The 21,256-nt window shown below is 38.2% G+C and overlaps 1 protein-coding gene across 1 annotated transcript in view; it reads left to right on the forward strand.

The window, feature by feature from the left end:
- Positions 1-15,795, forward strand: part of SLC26A5 (solute carrier family 26 member 5) — a 53,031-nt gene extending 37,236 nt beyond the window's left edge. The window contains exons 8-18 of the mRNA XM_007944558.2: positions 2,917-3,064; positions 4,072-4,185; positions 5,190-5,267; positions 5,954-6,049; positions 6,250-6,356; positions 10,076-10,145; positions 11,862-11,954; positions 12,747-12,854; positions 13,457-13,657; positions 14,281-14,335; positions 15,611-15,795. Coding sequence (XP_007942749.1) covers positions 2,917-3,064; positions 4,072-4,185; positions 5,190-5,267; positions 5,954-6,049; positions 6,250-6,356; positions 10,076-10,145; positions 11,862-11,954; positions 12,747-12,854; positions 13,457-13,657; positions 14,281-14,335; positions 15,611-15,795 — 1,255 coding nt within the window. The remainder of the gene's footprint in view (positions 1-2,916; positions 3,065-4,071; positions 4,186-5,189; positions 5,268-5,953; positions 6,050-6,249; positions 6,357-10,075; positions 10,146-11,861; positions 11,955-12,746; positions 12,855-13,456; positions 13,658-14,280; positions 14,336-15,610) is intronic.
- Positions 15,796-21,256: the final 5,461 nt, after the last annotated feature.

Consider the following 21,256-nt stretch of genomic DNA (forward strand, 5'->3'; position numbering starts at 1 on the left):
CTACAATCAATGCCAATGGAAGCAGCAGTCAGGACATTAGACGATGTGTAGCATTGGGAAAGTCAACCGCAAAGGAACTGTTTCAAGTGCTGAGGAGCAAAGATGTCTCCTTGAGGACTAAGGTGAGCCTGACACAAGCCATGATGTTTCCAATTGCCTCATATGCATGTGAGAGCTGGACAATGAATAAGGAAGAACGAAGAAGAATTGATGCTTTTGAGTTGTGGTGCTGGAGAGGAATGCTGAAAGTACCATGGACTGCTAAAAGAACTAACAGATCTGTCCTGGAGGAAGTGCAGCTGGAATGCTCGTTGGAAGTGAGGATGGCCAGACTTCATCTCACCTACTTTGGTCATGTTGTCAGAAAGGCCCATTCCCTGGAGAAGGATGTAATGTTTGGTAAGGTGGAGGGTTAAGGAAAGAGGGAAAGCCCTCAAGGAGATGGATTGACACAGTGGCTGCCACGATGGGCTCAAGTATAGCAAGGATCATGGAGCTGGCACAGAACCAAGCAGTGTTTTGTTCTGCCATGCATTGGGTCGCTATGAGTCAGAGACCACTCAATGGCACCTAACAACAACAACAGCAGAGATTGATGGGACCCCTGAGACTGTGGCCCCGGGTTACCCTTAGGGCCTGGAAATGGACTCACTCCCATGGATTGGCTCTCAGCCCAACAGTAGAAAGACCTACATGCAGAGCTCTACCCCAGGGTGACGTACCCACCTACTCTAGGGAGATGCACCCCTTAGATCAATCAGCCATGAGACACCAGAGGGGCAGCATTCATATAGAGGGAAAGCTGGACAGAAAGGAGTGCATAATTAAGAAGGGCACAGAGAGGAGGGAGTCCCAGGAAGAGGAGGGGTGGAGAGGAGAGTTCTTTATGGTTGGGGATGGTAATTGGGGTGTGAAATCAATTGTGCATGAACTGGTGGATGTAAAATAAATTTGCTTTGTAAATTTGCACCCAAAGCACAATTTAAAAAAAAAAAAAAACAACCTAGATATAGCCTTGGAAACACTATGGGGCAGTTATAGTCTGTCCTAAAGTGTCACTATGAGTAAGAATTTACTTGATCACAGTGGATGGGTACTAAAACATCATACTATTTTAGTTATCTGAGAATCTTTTACTGCATAACAAACCACCACAAAACAATGGCTTGAAACAACCACCATTTTTATTTGCTCACATTCTTAGTCTAGGCTGGGTTCTGCTGGGTGGTTCTTCTGCCGGTCTCACTGAAGTCTCTCGTGCAGCTGCAGATGTCTAAAGGTATGACTGATGCTGGAGGATTTCACTCACATGTCTGATACCTCAGCTAGAGTGTCTAAAATGGCTGAGGGCAGCCAGCAGACATCTTCTTTCTACATGAAGTTTCCAGTAGAGTTAGACAGACCTCTTTTACATGGTAGGTCATGGAGATAAGAAAAGCAGAAGCTAGCAGGCCAGGTCACTTAAGCCACTCCTACAGCATCACTTCCACCACATTCTGTGGGCCAAAGCAAGTCATAAGGCCAGACAAGATTCAATGGAAGGGGAAGTAGATTCTACTTCTAGATAGCAGGAGTGTCATGCACACACAAAGATGGGTGGAATTGTTGGTGGCCATTTTGCAAGTAAACTACCACATCTATCTACACACACAAATAAAAATAGAAATGTTGTAATGCTAGAAAGTGACAAATTGACTGTTAAAGATCCCAATCATGATATATCCTGTTTCTTGGTTTACTTTTCTTATTCATTCCAAAATGCATCCTTTTCTCTTGCTGTGAAGATAAATAAGATGACATACGTCAAGCATCTAGCACATAATCTAGGTTTAATAGATGTTAGGTTCCTCTCCCTTCCTCCCTCCCTTGTACCTTACCCTAGAACTTGAGACATCCCTTTCATCACCTTTCCTGTGACATAGTAACAGAAATAGGCATAGGGAGGTGGGATCTTCATAGTTTTTGTCATAGTTAGCAGATGAGCTCTTTGACCTTGGGCAAGTTTCTTAACTGACTATGCCTCATTTTCCTTCTCTGTAAAATGGGAATTATAATGTTGCCTAACTCATAGAGCTATTGGAGGTTATTAAATGAGCATAGAACCTGGAATATAGGAGGGATCTAATAAATGTTTATTGTTATTATAATAATAATTGTTATCAGTTAATTGATTGTTATTATTTATTATTTCACTCAATGCCCTGAATTGGGGCAGGGTGCCTTTGTAAACCTCTATTGTCCCATCCCCTATAACATTCCAGGGAATCCCTATTTTGTTCCTTTAGAACAGGGTCCCAAACTACAAGAATAAGACCACAAAAGCCAGATTTTCCATTCTGGGGTTCCCGGAGTCACACTTTGGCCCCTCCAGATTCAGGAAATTCCCAGGTGAGATTCAAGGATTCTGTTGTTCCTTTTCCTTGTTAGAAACTCATGTAAAGGGATAATAATATGGAAGAGGTAATAGACTCAAATTCCCTACACCAAACGAGAGAGAAATGAGTTCCTAATTCTCCTCTTAAGATAACCCAGTACCCTTCTCACCCTAAGTCTTTGGTTTAAATGTCTTATAGCATCTAGGTACTTCTCTGACCCTCTCTTCTTCCTGGTTCTGTTTTTTAATTACACCTGCCATACAGGGTTCCATGAGGTATAAATTTATTCTTTTTTATAAATCAAATAGTATCTGATCTCTGCTGATAACCTATCCAGTTAGAAAGCCAGTATTCTTGGATTTGGACCTGAAGAGAACCTATTTCCAGGAGGGTCTTCCTTTTTGCAAAATCAGAGCAAACAAGTATCTAAGCTTTGATCACCTCATTTGCAAATGACATCCCCCTTGAGTGCTTCCCTCTAGTTGTTTGTTTTTATCCCAGCAGTCACAACACTCATGTTAAAATCAGCTTGACCTTTCAGGCTACTACCTCCAGCCAATCCAGATACCAGCCTCTTCCACCTTGTGTATGTGGATGCCATTGCCATAGCCATCGTTGGATTTTCAGTGACCATCTCAATGGCAAAGACCTTGGCAAATAAACATGGCTACCAGGTTGATGGCAATCAGGTAACATCATTGATTTCCCACAGATGTTTCATAGTAGTACAATCACCATGTCACATATGGAGGACAAATGAACTAGGCTTATCAGTCTTGGAAGGAAAACTTGTACTTGGATGATGAATATATTTGGAGCATGTATTTATTCAACACTATAATTTATTTCACTATTTATATGTGTTAGATCATCAGGACCCTGAGGTCTAGAGTCCTACCTTACCTCATGGACACAGAGGTCCTTCTAGGAAAGGGAAATCTCTAATCTGAGATTTATTGTACTTCTATAGATGCTATCTTTGTTTGTAAGAATAACCTGAGAATAAAATGTATTTCCAGAACCATTTCTTCCCCACTAGGAAGCCTTCTCTTTGTTCATTACACTTTGAGTATGTGATTCACTACAGAAGTTCCACAATGCTGCTGGCCTCCACCTTTTATATGGTAGCTACAGAAACCAAACAGCATGAGCTATAATCCTGGCATGACAAAGACTATTTTAACACCCTGTGTATCTCTAAGAGAAGATTAAATGCTCCACATTCATACAAGATAAAGTGATCAAACTAGGAAAATCTTAGGAGGTAGCCCTGAGAGCAGGACTCACTGGTCCCAGAAGGACACTGGCATGTACATATTAATGAGCAATAGCTCAGGCATTTAAAAGAAGCCAGTAGTTCTATACACCAGTAACTTTCTCTTAAACAACAAAAATATTTGTCCCTTTTACTTCCATTTTCTAAAAAAAAAAAAAAAAAAAATTAAATAGCATCATATGTGAGGTAGAAATTGTGTTGAAGGAGGAGGCTTGGGGAAGGGAGCACAGCATTTATCTCCAATACAATAAAAATGCAAAGTGTTTTCTACATCATGAAATATACAAGAATTCCTATTTAGAACTCATGTAAACAAATTCTTTTATCTGTGCCACTGAAAATGTGTATTTAATGAGCCATCATACTTTTGTTCCTGGAGAATGACTTACCTCTTTTGTGCTTTGTTTTCACATGGAAAAGGAGCTCATTGCCCTGGGACTGTGTAATTCCATTGGCTCACTCTTCCAGACCTTTTCAATTTCATGTTCCTTATCTCGAAGCCTTGTTCAGGAGGGAACTGGTGGGAAAACACAGGTGTGTATACAATTGGCCTCTATGGACCAGTGATTTGAGTGGTAATTAAAAATGTAATCCTTTGATTCTGTTCTGAACATACACAAAGCTACTGTGCCTGCAGGGCCATGTTCCAGTGAGCTGTGTAGTGAATCGGAGGAAGGCATGATAGGGTGAATGGAATTACAAGGAACTGAATCTATAGGAAAGACATATATTCTACAGTTAAAACAGAAAGTTATACAACATGACCTGCTACTAGTAAACCTCGAAGTTCAGACTTGGGATGTTGTCTTGAAACTCTGAGAGTAAGTATGGGCAAGATGCCAATACTCCAACATAGCACCATCCAATAAAACTTTCAATGTCAATGTCTGTGCTATCCAATATGGCAGTCACTAGCCACAGATGGCTAAATTTTAAAAACAATTAAAATAAATTCAGTTATTTGGTCACACTAGCCACATTTCAAGTCCTCAAGAGCCACATGTGGTTAGTGGCTACCGAATTGGACAGCAAACACTCATCTGAATACTTCTGGCCCTTGTGGGTCTCAGGTCTGCACCAGACATCTCCTTTATTCCACTTCCAGCAATGACATGTCAATCAGGGTATTTAAACATTTCAGCTTCTGCTTAAAAGTTATAAGAGGAAATAAAACTTCAGAGAGGAAGTGAGAGGAAATCATAGGTTTATGTAGTGCTTTGGATGATTTCTTTGAATCCATATTTCCTTGATCTTTCCACAGTGATTATCAAAAGAGTAAGACCTACCTATGCCCCAGCTCTGGGAGCTCTGGTAGCATAGTGCCTAAGGCACTTGACTGCTAACCAGAAGGCTGGTGGTTCAAACCCACCAGCCACTCCTCAGAAGGAAGATCTACTTCCGTAGTGATACTGCCTTGGAAACCCAAGGAGAGGTCGCTATGAGTCAGGTCCAACTCGACGGCACATCACAACAACAACATGCCCCAGCTCTTACTCAAGTCTCCTAAAAGTTCCTTCCATGTGTCTTCTCTCATTCAGCTTGCAGGTTGTTTGGCCTCATTAATGATTCTGCTGGTCATATTAGCCACTGGATTCCTCTTTGAATCATTACCTCAGGTGTGTAGTGTGGACTTGGTGTGAGGTTTTTCCATGTACAGAGATTTTGCTATTTTATTTGTTTATATTTTCTGGCTCTCTTAGGAGTTTTTACTGTAACCCTAGCAAGGTGGACTAAGGAAAAGGACCAGGGATAGGGCCAGGATCTTGCTCCAAACGCTACGATCAACTGTCCAAAGACCTTGGGAAAGTCATCCCAACTCCTCTGGGCCTTAGTTTCCTTATTTACGAAGTGGAAGTGTAGACTGGCTGACCTCAAAGATCCCTTCTATCTTTGATCTTCTATGACATTATACTTTCATATCTGAGAAGACTTACCATCATAAAATATTTATTTGCTGAAATATTTAATATAGGCAAGATCAAGAATGATATAGAGAACAGACCAAATAATAGCATAGGCAGAACCATGGGTAAAATAGTTCCTTGAGTGCCACGTTTAATTCTGAATTTCTTGAGCACAGTACAGGTTTGCTATTAGAATATGAACTGGTGGTTTTCTAAGGCTAGCTTAGGTAACCGAGTCCCGAGAATCCAGGTATGCATGGCTCTAAGTGTAACATGACAACCACATAGCAAGGAAGTGGAAAGAGAACATGGGAGGGCAGAAGGAGAGAACAGTGAGGGACTGGCAAAGGGCCCTCTTTGGACGCAAGAGAGGCATGCATAGATGTGCTGTGTTTCAGGCTGTGCTGTCGGCCATTGTGATCGTCAACCTGAAAGGAATGTTTATGCAATTCTCAGATCTCCCCTTTTTCTGGAGAACCAGCAAAATAGAGCTGGTAAGTAACAAAAGTGGTTGTTAGGTGAATATGTAGTGGCACTGATAAAATGTGAGAAAGATAAGTTAGTTGTCTTTGTATGCAGTATCCAGTTAGACAGGGTAAAAGTAGCTTTGCTCAAGTACCATTTTATGTGTGTGTTTTTAACTCTTACTGAATTTTTCACGTTTGTGATATAAAGCTTCCTGTCTTTTGTTTAGACCATCTGGCTTACCACGTTTGTTTCTTCTTTGTTTCTCGGACTGGACTATGGTTTGATTACTGCTGTGATCATTGCTCTGTTGACTGTTATTTACAGAACACAGAGGTGAGTGGGCAAAGTGGGGAGTGAATGAGGGTCCCGACTGAGAGCTTTGCCTTTAAATGTCTGAAGCTTGAATTGATAGAAGTTGAGCAAGCTCTTTAGTGTGAGAGGAAGCTATAAGACTCATGGGTCTGTTGACTAAATCAGCAAAAATGGCAAATGAAAATTTCAATATAATTTTTCCAGGTGATCTGCTGTGTCACAGTTCATATTTTTTATCAGTGATTTTGGTAAGAGAGCCTAATTTACATCATTGTTCCTGCCATTATGGGCCTAATAGTACACTGATTTATTTAGCTCTTGTGAATGGACCTTGTGTTCTTGCAATTTGCTTTGATACAGGTACTGACATAGGTTTCTATGACATAGAGTAGACTCTGACAACCAAGTTATCTATCATATGCAGGTGTTCCTTGTCCCTTCCTTCACCTTGAACCATTATCACCTGTCATCTCTTCTCCTAGTAGGAAGCTGAGCCCACTGTGGAAGATATAAAATAACTTTTTATATATATACACACACACACACACACACACACACACACATATATATATATATATATATATATACACTATGTTAAAGATAAATAAAGAAGTCACCATAAAGAAAAAAAATAATAAATGTCATAGAAGTAACCTTGACTTTGGTCAGTCAAGTCCTAGCTGCACCTTTTATAAGCTTTGTGATTTTACATAACCTGCCTGAGCATCAGTTTCTCCATTTCTAAAATGGAACCAATCATTTCTACCTCAAAAAGTTGTAATAAGGTTCAAATGAGAATAATGCGTGCAAAGAGCATAGTACAATCAATGCCTGACATGTACTATTCACCCAACAAATGACAGTGCCCTTCCCTCTTTAACATACCCACCAAAACCAAGCCCACTGCCATCAAGTCAATTCTAACTCATAGCAACCCCCATTGAATTTGCAAGGCTGTCAATCTTTACAGAAGTAGATTACCCCATCTTTTCTCATGGAGTGGTTGGTTGGTTTGAACCACTGACTTTCTGATTAGCAGCCATATGCTTTATGCACTATGCCACCAGAGCTACTTCCATAGCCCAAGGGAGAATGAAAATAAGGTTAGTCTGTTTTTGTCTGTAGTTACAAATCACAAAATTTTGACTGCAGTGCATTGAAAGGTCATTGGATAAGGATGTTGATTTTTTATCTACAAAATAATGTGATGCTCCCCACTCCCCAGTAGAAAATGGGCATTTTGTTAATCAAAAATGACAACAGGGAAAATGTTGAGAATATGTGGGATTCTACACTCAAGAGAAGAATTAGTCTAGTTTCAATAACAAATTCTAATACTATTTTTATCTGAAAAGTTTTATATATATATGTAAAATAGTATTAGTACTTTTGATAGTTTATTATATCAGGGCATTATCAAGTATTGTGGTTTAAAAATATCTGTAACTCTTAACCAGCCACAATATGGAATTTGGGATCTGTTTTTATTGAATTTTTTGTTTTGTTTTCTTTATCAAATAGGGTTTTTATACTTTCTTATCAAATTTTAAAGTTGGACAAGTTTTTTTTTTTAATGCTATACTTCTCTTTCTCTCTGAAATAATTAACAAAAATTGATTTTTTATGTTCTGTCTTTTGTTGATGGGTTTGCTCTAAGAAAAGTAATAGAATATTTTAAATTGAAAAAAGAAAAAATTTAAGAGTTGATTAGACTTGAACTGGTTTTTTTAGGACAGTAGGAACAAGATAGACAGGAGGAGATGAAAGAGATGTTAAGCTGGAGAAGCAGCCTGAATGGAAACCTCGAGTCAGGAATAAATGAAAGCTAGAGTGACTGTCTTAGCTTAGGGCTGCTATAACAGATATCACGAGTGGGTGGCTTCAACAAACAGGAATTTATTTTCTCAAAAAGTTTAGGAGGTTAGAAGTCTGAATTCGAGGCAAATCAAGGCACTAGCTCTAGAGGAAGCCTTTCTCTCTCTCCGTTGGCTCTGAGAGAAATCCTTGTCTCTTTTCAGCTTCTGTTTCTTGGTTCCTTGGTGATTTTTATGTGACGAGGCATCTTCCCCCATCTCAGCCTGCTTGATCAGTTGCTTGCTCAATCTTCTCTTTTCTCTCCCAAAAGAGATTGATTTAAGACAAACCTTACACTGATACTGCCCCAATAACATACTAAAGAAACCCACTTCCAATTTGGAGTGTAACCACAGGTATAAATTTATATATTCTAACTTACAAAGCACTTTCACATACTTGCTAGGAAGCACCAAGGCATAGAGGCAAGGCCCTGGAATTTCAAATCAAAGACCGTGAGCCATGTTCTGGCTCTGCCAGGCTCTCTGACCTTGAAGAGCTCACCTAACCCCACTGAGCTTCAACTTCTCATCTACACAATGCCAGTAATAAGTCCAGTGGGTTGTTCATAGGATATTATAAGGTAATACTAAGTGCTCAGTAAATAGTATCTGTCATTATAGTTTATTTTGAGCCAGATTGCCCTATAAGAAGAGTTAGAAATTAGGCCTGTCAAAACATGTTTAAAGTCTATTTAAATTAAACTTAAAAAAAATCTTTAATTTAAATGAGATCTTGTTTTCTCCCCATACCATCAATTGAACCTCCACCTTCCCTCCATGAATCAGTGACTCTGGTTAGAAGCAAAAAATCCTCTCTTCCACAAGAGGAGCATATAGATTATATGGCCAATTGCTAACTACCTCCTTTGCCATGAGACCAGAAGAACTGGATGGTGCCCAGCTACCATTACTGAACATTTTAATCAAAGATTCTATAGAAAAGTCCTAATCAAGAGGGAAAAAGTGCAAAACAGGATTTTAAATTCTATGGACTTAGGGATTCTGGAGCCACAGAGGCTGGATGAACCTGTGAAACTATCATTTTGAGATAATCTTTAAACCTTAAACCAAATATATCCCCTAAAGTGTCCTAAAACCAAAGAGTAGTTAGCTTAAGTAGTAAAAAAATGTCTGCCTTGAGCACTGTGCTATTTTTAGATCTATATGGAATCAAAGTGACAACAGCAACTCAAAAGATTAGATAGGAACCTTAGAGGGCAATACGCATATGTTAATGGGGGAGGAACAGCTCAGAAAAGGAGAATGAGAAGGTTGCAAAACTCAAAGAATGTAACCATTGTCATTGAATTGTGCATGTAGAAATGGTTGAATTGGTGTATGTTTTGCTATGTATATTTTCAACAACAAGAAAGAAAGAAAGAAAGAAATACCTTCTTTTACTTTGGAATTAGAGCAGGAGGGAAATTCTTCCTACTGAGTGGCGTGAGGAGAATTTGAGTTATATATGTCCCTGGCATGACTTGGACTTCACACAATTCATTTTGCCCCCATCTTTAAATGCCAAATTTTTTATGTGGTATGTATGTGTAGTATGTAATATATATGGGTGTGGGTGTGTGTGATGTGTGTGTGTGTGCAAAGTGTGGTATGTGTGGGGTGGGTGTGATAAGATGGATATGTGGTATGTACGGGTGCATGTGTGTGGCATGAGGTTGTGTGTGGTAGGTCTATCATGTGTTAGCCCTTAGAATGGCACTAAAAATGTGGTATTTGAGAGCCCGTCTGCAAAGGCACCTGAAGAATCAAGCATTCTTGACTTCACTGACAGATCCATGCATGGCATGCCAATGTGTAAAATCTTGTGTTTAAATCGCATACTGTGCTTCAACATAACTGTGTTTCAATGTGCGCTCTTGTCTCCAGTCCTAGCTACAAAGTACTTGGACAGCTTCCTGACACTGATGTGTATATTGATATAGATGCATATGAGGAGGTAGGACCTTTTCTAACATATTTAAAGGGTTGTAAATACTTGGTGTGATTGACTAGATACTATTTTTATCCAGGACAGAAAGTGATGGTGGGGGTGGGAAGTGTAGTAGCCAAAGTGAAAAGCCTGAACTTTCCAGAGACAATTGTGTAATTTATAATACTATAATATTATACTATATTATTATCTTATATTACATTATATAATATAATGCTCAGCTTACTAATATTTGTGTTTTTTTCTTTTTTGGGGGGATAAATATGTATTCTTGGAATTAAAGTACATGTTTATGAAATACTGAATTTTTTGAGAAGATTTGTACATGCATCATTTTCTTCTGATGAATTTAAATCAAAGATAAAATACTAATTTCTAACCATGTAAGACATAGTTGGTAGGACTATAGCATCCTCCCACTTCATTTTTTTTTTTAATTTTTCATTGTGATTTGGGTACAAATTTACTTAGCAGATTGGTTTTAATCTCAACAATTCATTTGTTTTCACAGCACTGATTACAATCCCAAAACTAAGAAGCTCTCCTCCCTTCTCCTCCGTGTGACTGCCCCTTCCCTGTGTCCTTCTGATCTGTTCTTTCTGTCTGTCCAGCTTTCCCTCTATGCCGGTGCTGCCCTCCTGATCACTCACGATTGGTTGATCTAACGGGTGCACCTCCCTGATCGACTTATAGGCCTTTCTGCTGTTTGGCTGAGAGCTCATCCACAGAAGTGAGTCCGGTTCCAGGCCTGAAAGATGACCTGGGGCCATAGTCTCAGGGATTCCACCAGTCTCTATCCAATCAGTAGTTTTGGTCATTTAAGTGTTTTTGAATTTTGTTCCACATTTTTCTTCCCACTCTATGCAGGATCTCCAATTTTGACCCCTTTCCGAGTGGTTGGCATTAATACCCTAGCACCATCTAGTTCTTCTGGTCTCAGGGTTGTCCCATCTCATTTTTAATGGTTAAAGGTATCGCTTAAAATGTCTGTGCTTATTTTTTGTTTGTTTTTTTGTAGAATCTCAAAGACATTTACAAAATCTTTTCAAATACTTTTGTTTGTTTTGTTTTATACTTAAGAAAAAATTCTCAGACTCATTATAATGTATTAGGAAATGAGGGTAGGGTTAGGATTGCTGTTCTTCCCTTTTCCAAAAGAATTATTTGCTGGCTTACTTGTTTTTTAAACTGCACCCCAGTTCTCCAAGAGTCTTGATAAAATATTTGCTGTTTCACTTAAGCCTTCGTGCACTTCCTGATTCAAACCAATGTGAACCTCTGCTCTTTGTTTACCTGCTTCTCAGTCTCTCCTATCCATCTTTTTTGCTCTTTTATTGTTTTCCAGTTCTTTCTTATTTGTGTATTATGGTAGTTATGAGAGAAAGAAGGACTTTTAAAAGAAATGAGAATATGTGCATTTTTAACAGCTTTTCCTCAGTATTCCGTCCTCGGGAACCTGATTAAGAAGAGTATTGTGACATTATTTTAACTCCCTTGTTAATTTTTTGTGGAAGAAAGAGTGGACAATCTATTTCCGTAAAGATTTACTGCCTTGAAAACCCAAAGGGGTCGATATGAGTCAGAATCGACTCAGTGGCAGTGAGTTTGGTTTGGGAGTATTTTTTTATTATTATTAATTTTTAAATTGGGGGAGGGAGACAATTGCAGTTTTGATCCTGAAATGTTTCCATGTGTTAAATTCACTAATATTTCACTCTTCAGGTGAAAGAAATTCCTGGAATTAAAATTTTCCAAATAAATGCCCCAATTTATTATGCAAATAGTGACTTGTATAGCAATGCATTAAAAAGAAAGGTGAGTCACAAGAAATTAAGGTGGTTATTTCTGAGGAGGGGGTCTTAGGGGTTGACAGGTGGGGATATGAGAGCAACATAATTGTCTTGGTGAATTCTATCATACTATTTGATTATCTTTTATCATATTACATATTCTATTTTAAAACCTTTTAAAGAAAATAAAGTAAGAAAAAATAATTTTTAATTTTAGGTTTCTTATATGGAGTCAAGGAGCTCTGGTAGCATAGTGCCTAAGGCATTTGACTACTAACCAGAAGGCTGGCAGTTCAAATCCACCAGCCACTCCTCAGAAGGAAGGTTGGGCAATCTACTTCTGTAGTGATACCGCCTCAGAAACCCAAGGAGGGGTCACTATGAGTTGGATCTGACTCCAGGGCAGTGCAGTTTTTTTTGTTTTTTGTTTTTTTTTAATGGAATCATGTGGTTTCCTTTGGTCAATTAGAACTTGGCCCAAACTGCCTAGTATGTAAGGAAACCCCCCAGTTCACCCACAGAGTCTTATATATAAGAATCTGGAAGGTCTAAGTTTGAAAAATACTACTATGAAAATTCTCTTTAATACTTTAGCTTCTGATTCTCTCCAATCAAGACTGAAAATCAGAAAGGCTACCAATTTCTTTCAATAAGGAGGGAATAATGAAGTTCAGAGCATCTGAGGGAAAGATAGAGTGAGGATTAGGGTGGTAGCTTGGCATAGAAAGCAGTTAAATATGGAGATTAGAAGTTGAATTGCATGTTGTTGACCTTGAGAGACATGGAGTGATTCTAAATATATTGCTGTTCTGTAAAGACTGGAGTGAACCCAGCGCTCATAATGGGCGCAAGAAGAAAGGCCATGAGGAAGTATGCTAAGGAAGTTGGAAATGCAAGTATGGCCAATGCAACTGTTGTCAAAGTGGTGAGTGGTCTTGTCGCTGCTATTTTCTTTTCTCTCTTGATCTGCTCTGCACCCACATGATTGAGGGTTTAACACAGCATGAAATGCTTAAAATAGGAGCTTAGAAACAATGCTTTATATAGTAAAGGTGCGTGATAAAATTACTTATAAGAATATGCTGACCATGAGTAGTATATCTACCCAACAGAACATTGTTTTAAAAAATAAAAACCACACCATTAGTACTTTGTCATAGATTATCTAGCTGGTAACTTTTTTTTTTTTGCATTTTGCATTTTGTTATCTAGGCTTATAGCTTGTCATATTAATGTTTAATGGAACTATTTTAGAAGTTAGTAACAAATGGATTATGACTACTAAGAAAAGTGGATTTCATTGAACAAAAGGAGGAGGAGGAGAAAAGACACTGGGATAAAATTGAATGTCATGTACACATCCTTTTTTGTTGCTTTACAAGGCTGGGATATGACAAATATTTTAAAAGGCGTCTGGTAGAGTCCGTAGCATGAGAATGTAAGAGCAGATTCTGACTTTCCCTTATAGATCTTTCTGAGAACTGAAAATGTGTGTAGAACTCTGGTTTGATTTCACTCCTGATGTAGGATGCAGAAGTTGATGGAGAAGATGGTACCAAGCCTGAAGAAGAGGACAATGAAATAAAATATCCCCCAATCGTCATCAAAAGCACGTTTCCTGAAGAACTGCAAAGATTTATGCCTCCAGGGGATAATGTCCACACTGTCATTCTTGATTTTACACAAGTCAATTTTGTTGATTCTGTTGGAGTGAAAACGGTGGCTGGGGTAAGCATTGTCTTAAACAAGTCACTTAGTGTCTGTGAACACAGTTCTGCTGTCATAAAATTAGGTTGTTGAACTAGGGTCCTTTTGCAGCTTTCAATTCTTTTTTGTTTGGTTGTTTTTGACATTTGATAATGGAAAATATCAAAAACACATAAAAGCAAAGACTATAGTGTTAGGAATCCACATATCACTATGACTCAGCTTCAACAACGATCAGCTACGGTCAATCTGGTTTCATTCATCTATACCCCACATTCACTTCCTCCTTCTCTTATTATTTTTCAAGTATATACCAGTTATTCCATCATCTGTAAATATTGCAGTATATATCTAAAAGAAGAGGATTCTTTTTCTTAAAAAATGATTAGCATAATACCTTTATTAAGTGTAAATAAAATATATAATAATTCACCAATATCTCTGATTATCACTGTCTATAAAAATCAAAAGAAATACAAAATTATTTTTAGATGATTAGCTCAAAAATATATAATTATTGAAGAGAAGTAGCCCAAGTAAATAAATTACGGTTTTCCCTATCTCTGAAATACATATTGATAGAAAGAGATTTTCATCTGGCACAAAGTCCAGAGAAACTAAACTTTATTTCAACATTATTACAGATCGTAAAAGAATACGGAGATGTCGGTATTTATGTATATTTAGCAGGATGCAGTGGTGAGTACATGTCTAGATTGGGGAGAAGTTTTAACAATGATTTTGTTTCTCTTTTTTAATAAGTACATTGGAAATATTTTCCTTAATTTAGTTGTAAACATAAAAGTATTGAAAATCAGCCTAAAGCCAGCCTTGAAGTGAGCCACTTTATTCACTAATATCATTGGGTTACTTGTGGCAGTCCTCCTGAACTGGACTTGGAAGATAGAAATTAATAAATCATTGTTCTATGCTAGTACTTATTTAATTTTAGTAATTATTTAATGACTGACACTAACATACTTATGGAAAATCATTCAGGTTGCTTGTTTTTCTATCCAGTGGTTTTGGAATACCTTGCTTGTAATTTTGGTTTTATACTAAATTTTGGTTAAAACAATGCTTGAAAGAAAATGAAATCTACATAAAGATATCAATTTTTGCCTGTCAGATTGACAAAGATGAAAAATGTCTGGCAATGGACTCTGTGGGCACAGTGTGGGGGCACGGACTCAGGCACTGCTGGTGGGAGTGCAAACTGGTGCAGCCTCTAGGGAGGGTAGCCTATCAGTATCTTTCCAAATTACAAACATGCTTACCTGTTAACCCAACAATGTGCTGCCCACTTTCAAAATGGCACATGAACATGGTTTTGTATTTCAGCATTGTCTGTAATAAACAAAAGAGTAGCAACAACTCAGGTGTCAAAAGGGGCCAGTTGAGTAAACTAGGGTATATCCACACTAGAGAATACCATGCAGTTTAAAAAAAAAAAAAAAAAGGAGGGAGGTTAAGTAGAAAAACATTCTTTTGTGTAAGAAGAGAGGCAAGAATATATATTTGTCTTTTATATTTGCATAAGGAGCTCTGGTAGGGCTGAGGTTAAAGCACTGAGCTGTTAACAAAGGGTCAGTGGTTCAAACCCACCAGCCACTCTGTGGGAAATAGATGAGGCAGTCGGCTTCCATAAAGATTTCTAGCCTTGGAAACTCTATGAGACAGACACTTCTACCCTGTCCTATAAGGTGGCAGTGGCTCAGAATCAACTCTATAGCTGTGGGTTTGAATTTGGATTTGGATTATGTTTACATAGGGAACTACTAACATACACAAGAAACTAATAAAAAGTAGCATCTAGGGACTGGGGGTATAGTGTGATAGGGATAGGGATTGGAGTGAGACCTTTGATTATATCATTTTGATATTTAATATCAGTATGTTACTTTTTTTTTTTTTTTTTAAATGTTCAAGACTGATACCCAGAGTGTGACCTAATTTTCTTTTCTTCTTTTATAGCACAAGTAGTGAATGACCTGACCCGAAATCATTTTTTTGAAAATCCTGCCTTAAAGGATCTGCTGTTCTACAGCATTCATGATGCAGTCCTGGGCAGCCAAGTTCGAGAGGCCCTTGCTGAACAAGAAGCCTCAGCTCTTCCTCCCCAGGAAGACTCGGAACCGAATGCCACTCCGGAGACATAGAGTGAATCAGCCTGGGATGGGGTTATGAGCTTCTTGTGAAATCACTAATTTACACATTTGAAATACTGCGCACCAGGATCTTTTCTGAGGCTGAACACTACGAGTTAAGGCTTGATTTGGAGGGTGAATGATGCATTGCAAGATGTGTCTTACTTGTGTGTGGTTTTTTTTTTAATGGAATATTTCAGAGATAATTTAAATTGTCCTCTTGCCGGCATCTATTATCCAGTGACATTTCTACTAGTTGTTAGTATTATTTTTGCAAACCAAGCACATAAGAGTTTATTTTCTTTAAGTGCTTTCTTTACCTACAAATAGGACATGTCACAAGATGGATAGTGTTTCCTTGTTTTTGTACTTGTTGATCTACAGACCTTCTGTAATCAGTTACCTTGAACAATTTCTAGAAGTTCTTGTTTTAAAACAACCTTCTATTATTTTAGAAGCAATACCAGTACAGTGTGGAAATTTAGAAAAAATAGATGAACAAAAATAAGGAAAATTATATTCCCAGCCCCACTGTTAACACCTTCATGCATATCCTTCCAGGTCTTTTTCTCTGCATCTTTATACATTTTTTAACTAAAATAAGATCATACTCTACATAGTGTTTTTTTTTTTTTTTTTAATCTATTTTTTCAGTCAACAATCTTCACTTCCCCATTCCAAAACATTTTTACCTTATCTAATACCAAGACCATACTTAAATTTCCCCAAACTTGCAGTTGGTTTGTCCAAACTGGTGTTCATTCTGTGACCCTACTTTACAACTGGTTAAATACCTTAAAGTCACTTAAATCTATTTTTAATCTAACACAGACCTTTTGTTCAGAAATTGTCTTGCTAAAGAAATCGAAGCAGTTGTCCTGCAGAATTCAGTCTTGGGAATATGTCTAGCTGTTTTCTCATGGTATTTAGCTTGTTCTGTTATTCCCTGAGCTACCTGTAGTCTTGAAGTTATATCTAAAGTCCGCATGGATTCAAGTTAAACACTTTAGTTAGAATATATCATAGGTGATGATATAGGCTTCATATTGTATCACATCAGAAAGCCCAGACTGTGGTTGACCTATTTACTACTCATTGAATGATGCTTAGTCCACTGGACCAGCACAATACCAGTCCACCATCGTACAGTTACCTTTTCCCCTCCATGATTAGTGAGTTATCTGTAAAGTTTCTTTGGTATTAAATGAATGCCCAGTCCCCCATTAGTAATTCATTTAGAGGTTTTAACATCAATTGATAATCCTTGCTAAATTAGTAATTTTATTATTTGTAGATTTTTTTTTCCCCAGTTCTGTCATTTCTTTTGCATTTATTAGTTGGCATTTCTATATAAACTACAGGTTTTACTCCTTAACTTGAGCCATTTGAAATACAGTTCTTACTAGAAAGGCAAGTTGAATGTTTTCTTATTTACATTTAATTATGAACTTGCAAAGTATGGAGTTGGTTTAATAGTTGCCTGAAATGTTAGCATATTAGGGTTTTTTTTAGATTTTTCTTTTTTTGGACATAAACACGTAGATTTTTATGTTAATGTATTTCAATCCATTGTAGTTTTACTTTTTGATGGGCAAATTGTCACAGCTGTGGTCAGGAGCCCCTAGAAATTTTGTTTTTGTTGTTGCTTAATAATGAAGTTATACTGCCGTCAAGTCGCATCTGACTCCCAGAAACCCCTCCTTGGGTTTCTGAGGCAATATCTCTACAGAATTAGATAGCCCAATCTTCCTTCCAAGGAGTGGCTGGTGGGTTTGAACCTCCAGCCTTCTGATTAGCAGTCAAATGCCTTAGGCACTATGCCACCAGAGCTCCTCCAGTAATGAAGTAGCCGTTAAAGTCGTGTTTTTAATAAAGCTAACTCCCCAGGTATAATTTAATATCTGCCTTAGCAGAAGGCCACTCCTCAGAAGGAAGGTTGGGCGATCTACTTCCGTAGTGATATTGCCTCGGAAACCCAAGGAGGAGTCGCTATGAGTCAGAATCAACTCGACGGCAGTGAGTTTGGTTGGTTTCCATCCAGTTATTTCCTTTGCAATCAACACACAAATCAGACATATCTGCATTTTGACACAGACTGCCTTCTGAACAAGCATGCAGTTGTGGAACCTCAGCCTGTCCAGGAACTTCTGTAAAAGGGCCGGCATCATTTCAGCCAGCCTTTTAAGTAGAAATTAAGATTTTAAACAGTGTAATAAAACTTCATTGCATATCCTTTAGTAGCAATCTTAAACAAATGCCTTCCGTGCAAACGATACTCAAGTCATAGTTGTTGACAGATTGAAAGTAATGTACAGAAAAAGTATTCATGTCTAGGACTTAGAAATTTGTGTATTTAACTTTTCCATCTTTTAATTTCTAATTTGTTTTGAACAAAATTCTACCATGTACATAAAAAGCACTTATATCTTACTGAAGGTGGGAAAATATATTTGTGTTTTAGTATGCATTTGAGAATGTGAATGTATTTCAAAAAGTAGTATTTTAGCTGTATGTAAATATGTTGGGATGTTTTACTTAAAATTATTTCCTATGGTGGGAAAATTTCTGACCTTTTTTCTTACAATCAAGTTTTCACTCTACCACTCAAGGAATTGATGTATAAGCCCTCTATATAAGCCTGCCTCTTATTTCTGGGCCTTAAAAGCTGCTGCTGTTGTTCTTATTAGGTGCCATCAAGTAGGTTCTGACTCATAGCAACCCTATGTACAACAGAACGAAACACTGCCCGGTCCTGTGTCAGCCTCACAATCCTTGCTACCCCTGAGCCCATCATTGCAGCCACTGTGTTGATCCATCTCATGGAGGCCCTTCCCCTTCTTCATTGACCTTCCAGTTTACCAAGCATGATACCCTTTTCCAGAGGATAGTCCCTTCTGACAACATGACCAAAGTAGGCCCAACGAAGTCAGGCCATTCTCATCTCCGAGGAGCATTCCAGCTGCACTTCTTCCAGGACAGATTTGTTTGTTCTTCCGGCAGTCCATGGTATTTTCAGCATTCTTCACCAACACCACAACTCAGTATCCTTCACCAGCACCACAACTCAGAAGCATCAATTTTTCTTCAGTCTTCCTTAATCATTGTCTAGCTCTCACATGCATATGAGGCAACTGAACATACCATGGTTGGGGTTAGGCACAACCTAGTCTTCAAAGAGACATCTTTGCTCTTCAACACTTTAAAGAGGTCTTTTTCAGCAGATTTGCCCAATGAGATACATTGTCTGATGTCATGACTGCCACTTCCATTGGTGTTGATTATGGAACCAAGTAATATGAAATCTTTGACAACTTCAATTTTTTCTCCATCTATTGTGTTGCTGCTTATTGGTCCAGTTGGGAGGATTTTCATTTTCTTTATGTTAAGATGTAATCCATACTGCAGACTATAGTCTTTAATCTTCATCTGTAAGTGCTTCAAGTCATCCTCATTTTCAGCAAGTTGTTAATGAATCTTCCTGCAATCCTGATGCCACACTCGTCTTCATATAGTCCAGCTTTTCGGATTATTTGCTCGGCATACAGATTGAATAAGTATGGCAAAAGGATATGACGCTGACACACTCTCTTCCTGATTTTAAACCACACAGTATCTCCTTGTTCTATCTGAACGACAGCCTCCTGGTATATGTACAGGTTCCTCATGAGTACAATTAAGTGTTCTGGAATTCACATTCTTCTCAATGTTAGCAATAACTTGTTGGATGCACACAAACGAATGCTTTTGTGTAGTCAATAAAACACAAGTAAATATCTTTCCGGTATTCTTTGCTTTCAGCCAAGATCCATCTGACATCAGCAATGATATCTCTCCTTTCACATCCTCTTCTGAATCCAGCTTGCATTTCTGGAAGTTCTCTGTCAATATACTGCTGCAGCCATCTTTGAATTATCTTCACCAAGATTTTCCTTGCATGTGGTATTAATGATATTTATTGTTCAATAATTTCCTCATTCTGTGGGATCACCTTTCTTTGGAATGGGTACAGATATGGATCTCTTTTAGTCAGTTGGCCAAGTAGCTGTCTTCCAAATTTCTTGGCATAGCCAAGTGAGTGCCTCCAGTGAGGCATCCTTTTGTTGAAACATCTCAGTGGGTATTCATCAATTCCTGGAGCCTTGTTCTTTGCCAAGTCCTTCAGTGTAGCTTCATCTTCTTCCCTCAATACCACTGGTTCTTGATCACATGCCACCTCCTGAAATGGATGAACATTAACCAATTCTTTTTGGTACAGTGATTCTGTGTATTCCTTCCCTCTTCTTTTGATGCTTCCTGCATCATTCAATATTTTGTCCATAGAATCTTTCAATATCGCAACTAGAGGCTTGAATTTTCTCAGTTCTTTCAGTTTGAGAAATGCCAACCATGCTCTTCCTTTTGGTTTTCTAACTCCAGGTTTTTGCACTTTTCATTGTAATAATTAACTTTGTCTCCTCAAACTGCTCTTTGATATCTTCTGTTCAGCTCTTTTATCTTGCTGATTCTTCCATTTGCTTTAGCTACTCTCCACTCAAAGACAAGTTTCAGAGTCTCTTCTGACATCCATTTTGGTCTTTTCTTCTTTTCTCGTCTTTTTAGTGACCTCTTGCTTTTTTCATGGATGGTGTTCTTGATGTCATCCCACAATTCCTTTGGTTTTTGGTCACTGGTGTTCAATGCATCAACTCTATTCTTGAGATGGTCTCTAAATTCAGGAGAGATGTAATCAAGGTCATATTTTGTCTCTTGTAGATTTGTTTGAATTGTCTTCAGCTTCAACTTGAACTTGCATAGGAGCAGTTGATAGTCTATTCCACAGTCGGCTCCTGGCCTTGTTTCGGCCAAAGATATTGAGCTTCTCCATCGCCTCTTTCCACCAATGTAGTCTATCTGATTCCTGTGTACCCCATCTAGTGAAGTCCATGTGTATAGCTGCCGCTTAGGTTGTTGAAAAAGAGCATTTGGAATGAATAAGTCATTGATCTTGCAAAATTCTATCATGCGATCTCCAGCATTCTTTCTGTCACCAAGGCCATATTTCTAACCACCAGTGATTCTTCACTTCCGACTTTTGTATTCCAATCACCAGTGATAATCAACATATCTTGATTGCATGTTTGGTCTTGACTGCAGAAGTTGGTAAAAATCTTCAATTTCCTCATCTTTGGCTTTGGTGGTTGGTGTGTAAATCTGAATAGTAGTAGTATTAACTGGTCTTCCTTGTAGGCATATGGATATTATCCTATCACTGACAGCATTGTACTTCAGGATACACCTTGAAACATTCTTTGTGGTGATGAATGCCATGCCATTCCTCTTCAAATTGTCATTCCCAGCATGGTAGATCATACGGTTGTCTGACTCAAAATGGCCAAAACTAGTCCATTTCAGCTAACTAATGCCTAGGAATAGGAGCTCTAGTAGTGTAGTGCCTAAAGGCACTTGACCGCTAACCAGAAGGCTGGTGGTTCAA

This window comes from Orycteropus afer, unplaced genomic scaffold (genome assembly GCF_000298275.1).
Source record: "Orycteropus afer afer isolate SDZICR_OR568_19922 unplaced genomic scaffold, OryAfe1.0 scaffold00007, whole genome shotgun sequence".
NCBI classification, from domain to species: Eukaryota; Metazoa; Chordata; class Mammalia; order Tubulidentata; family Orycteropodidae; genus Orycteropus; species Orycteropus afer.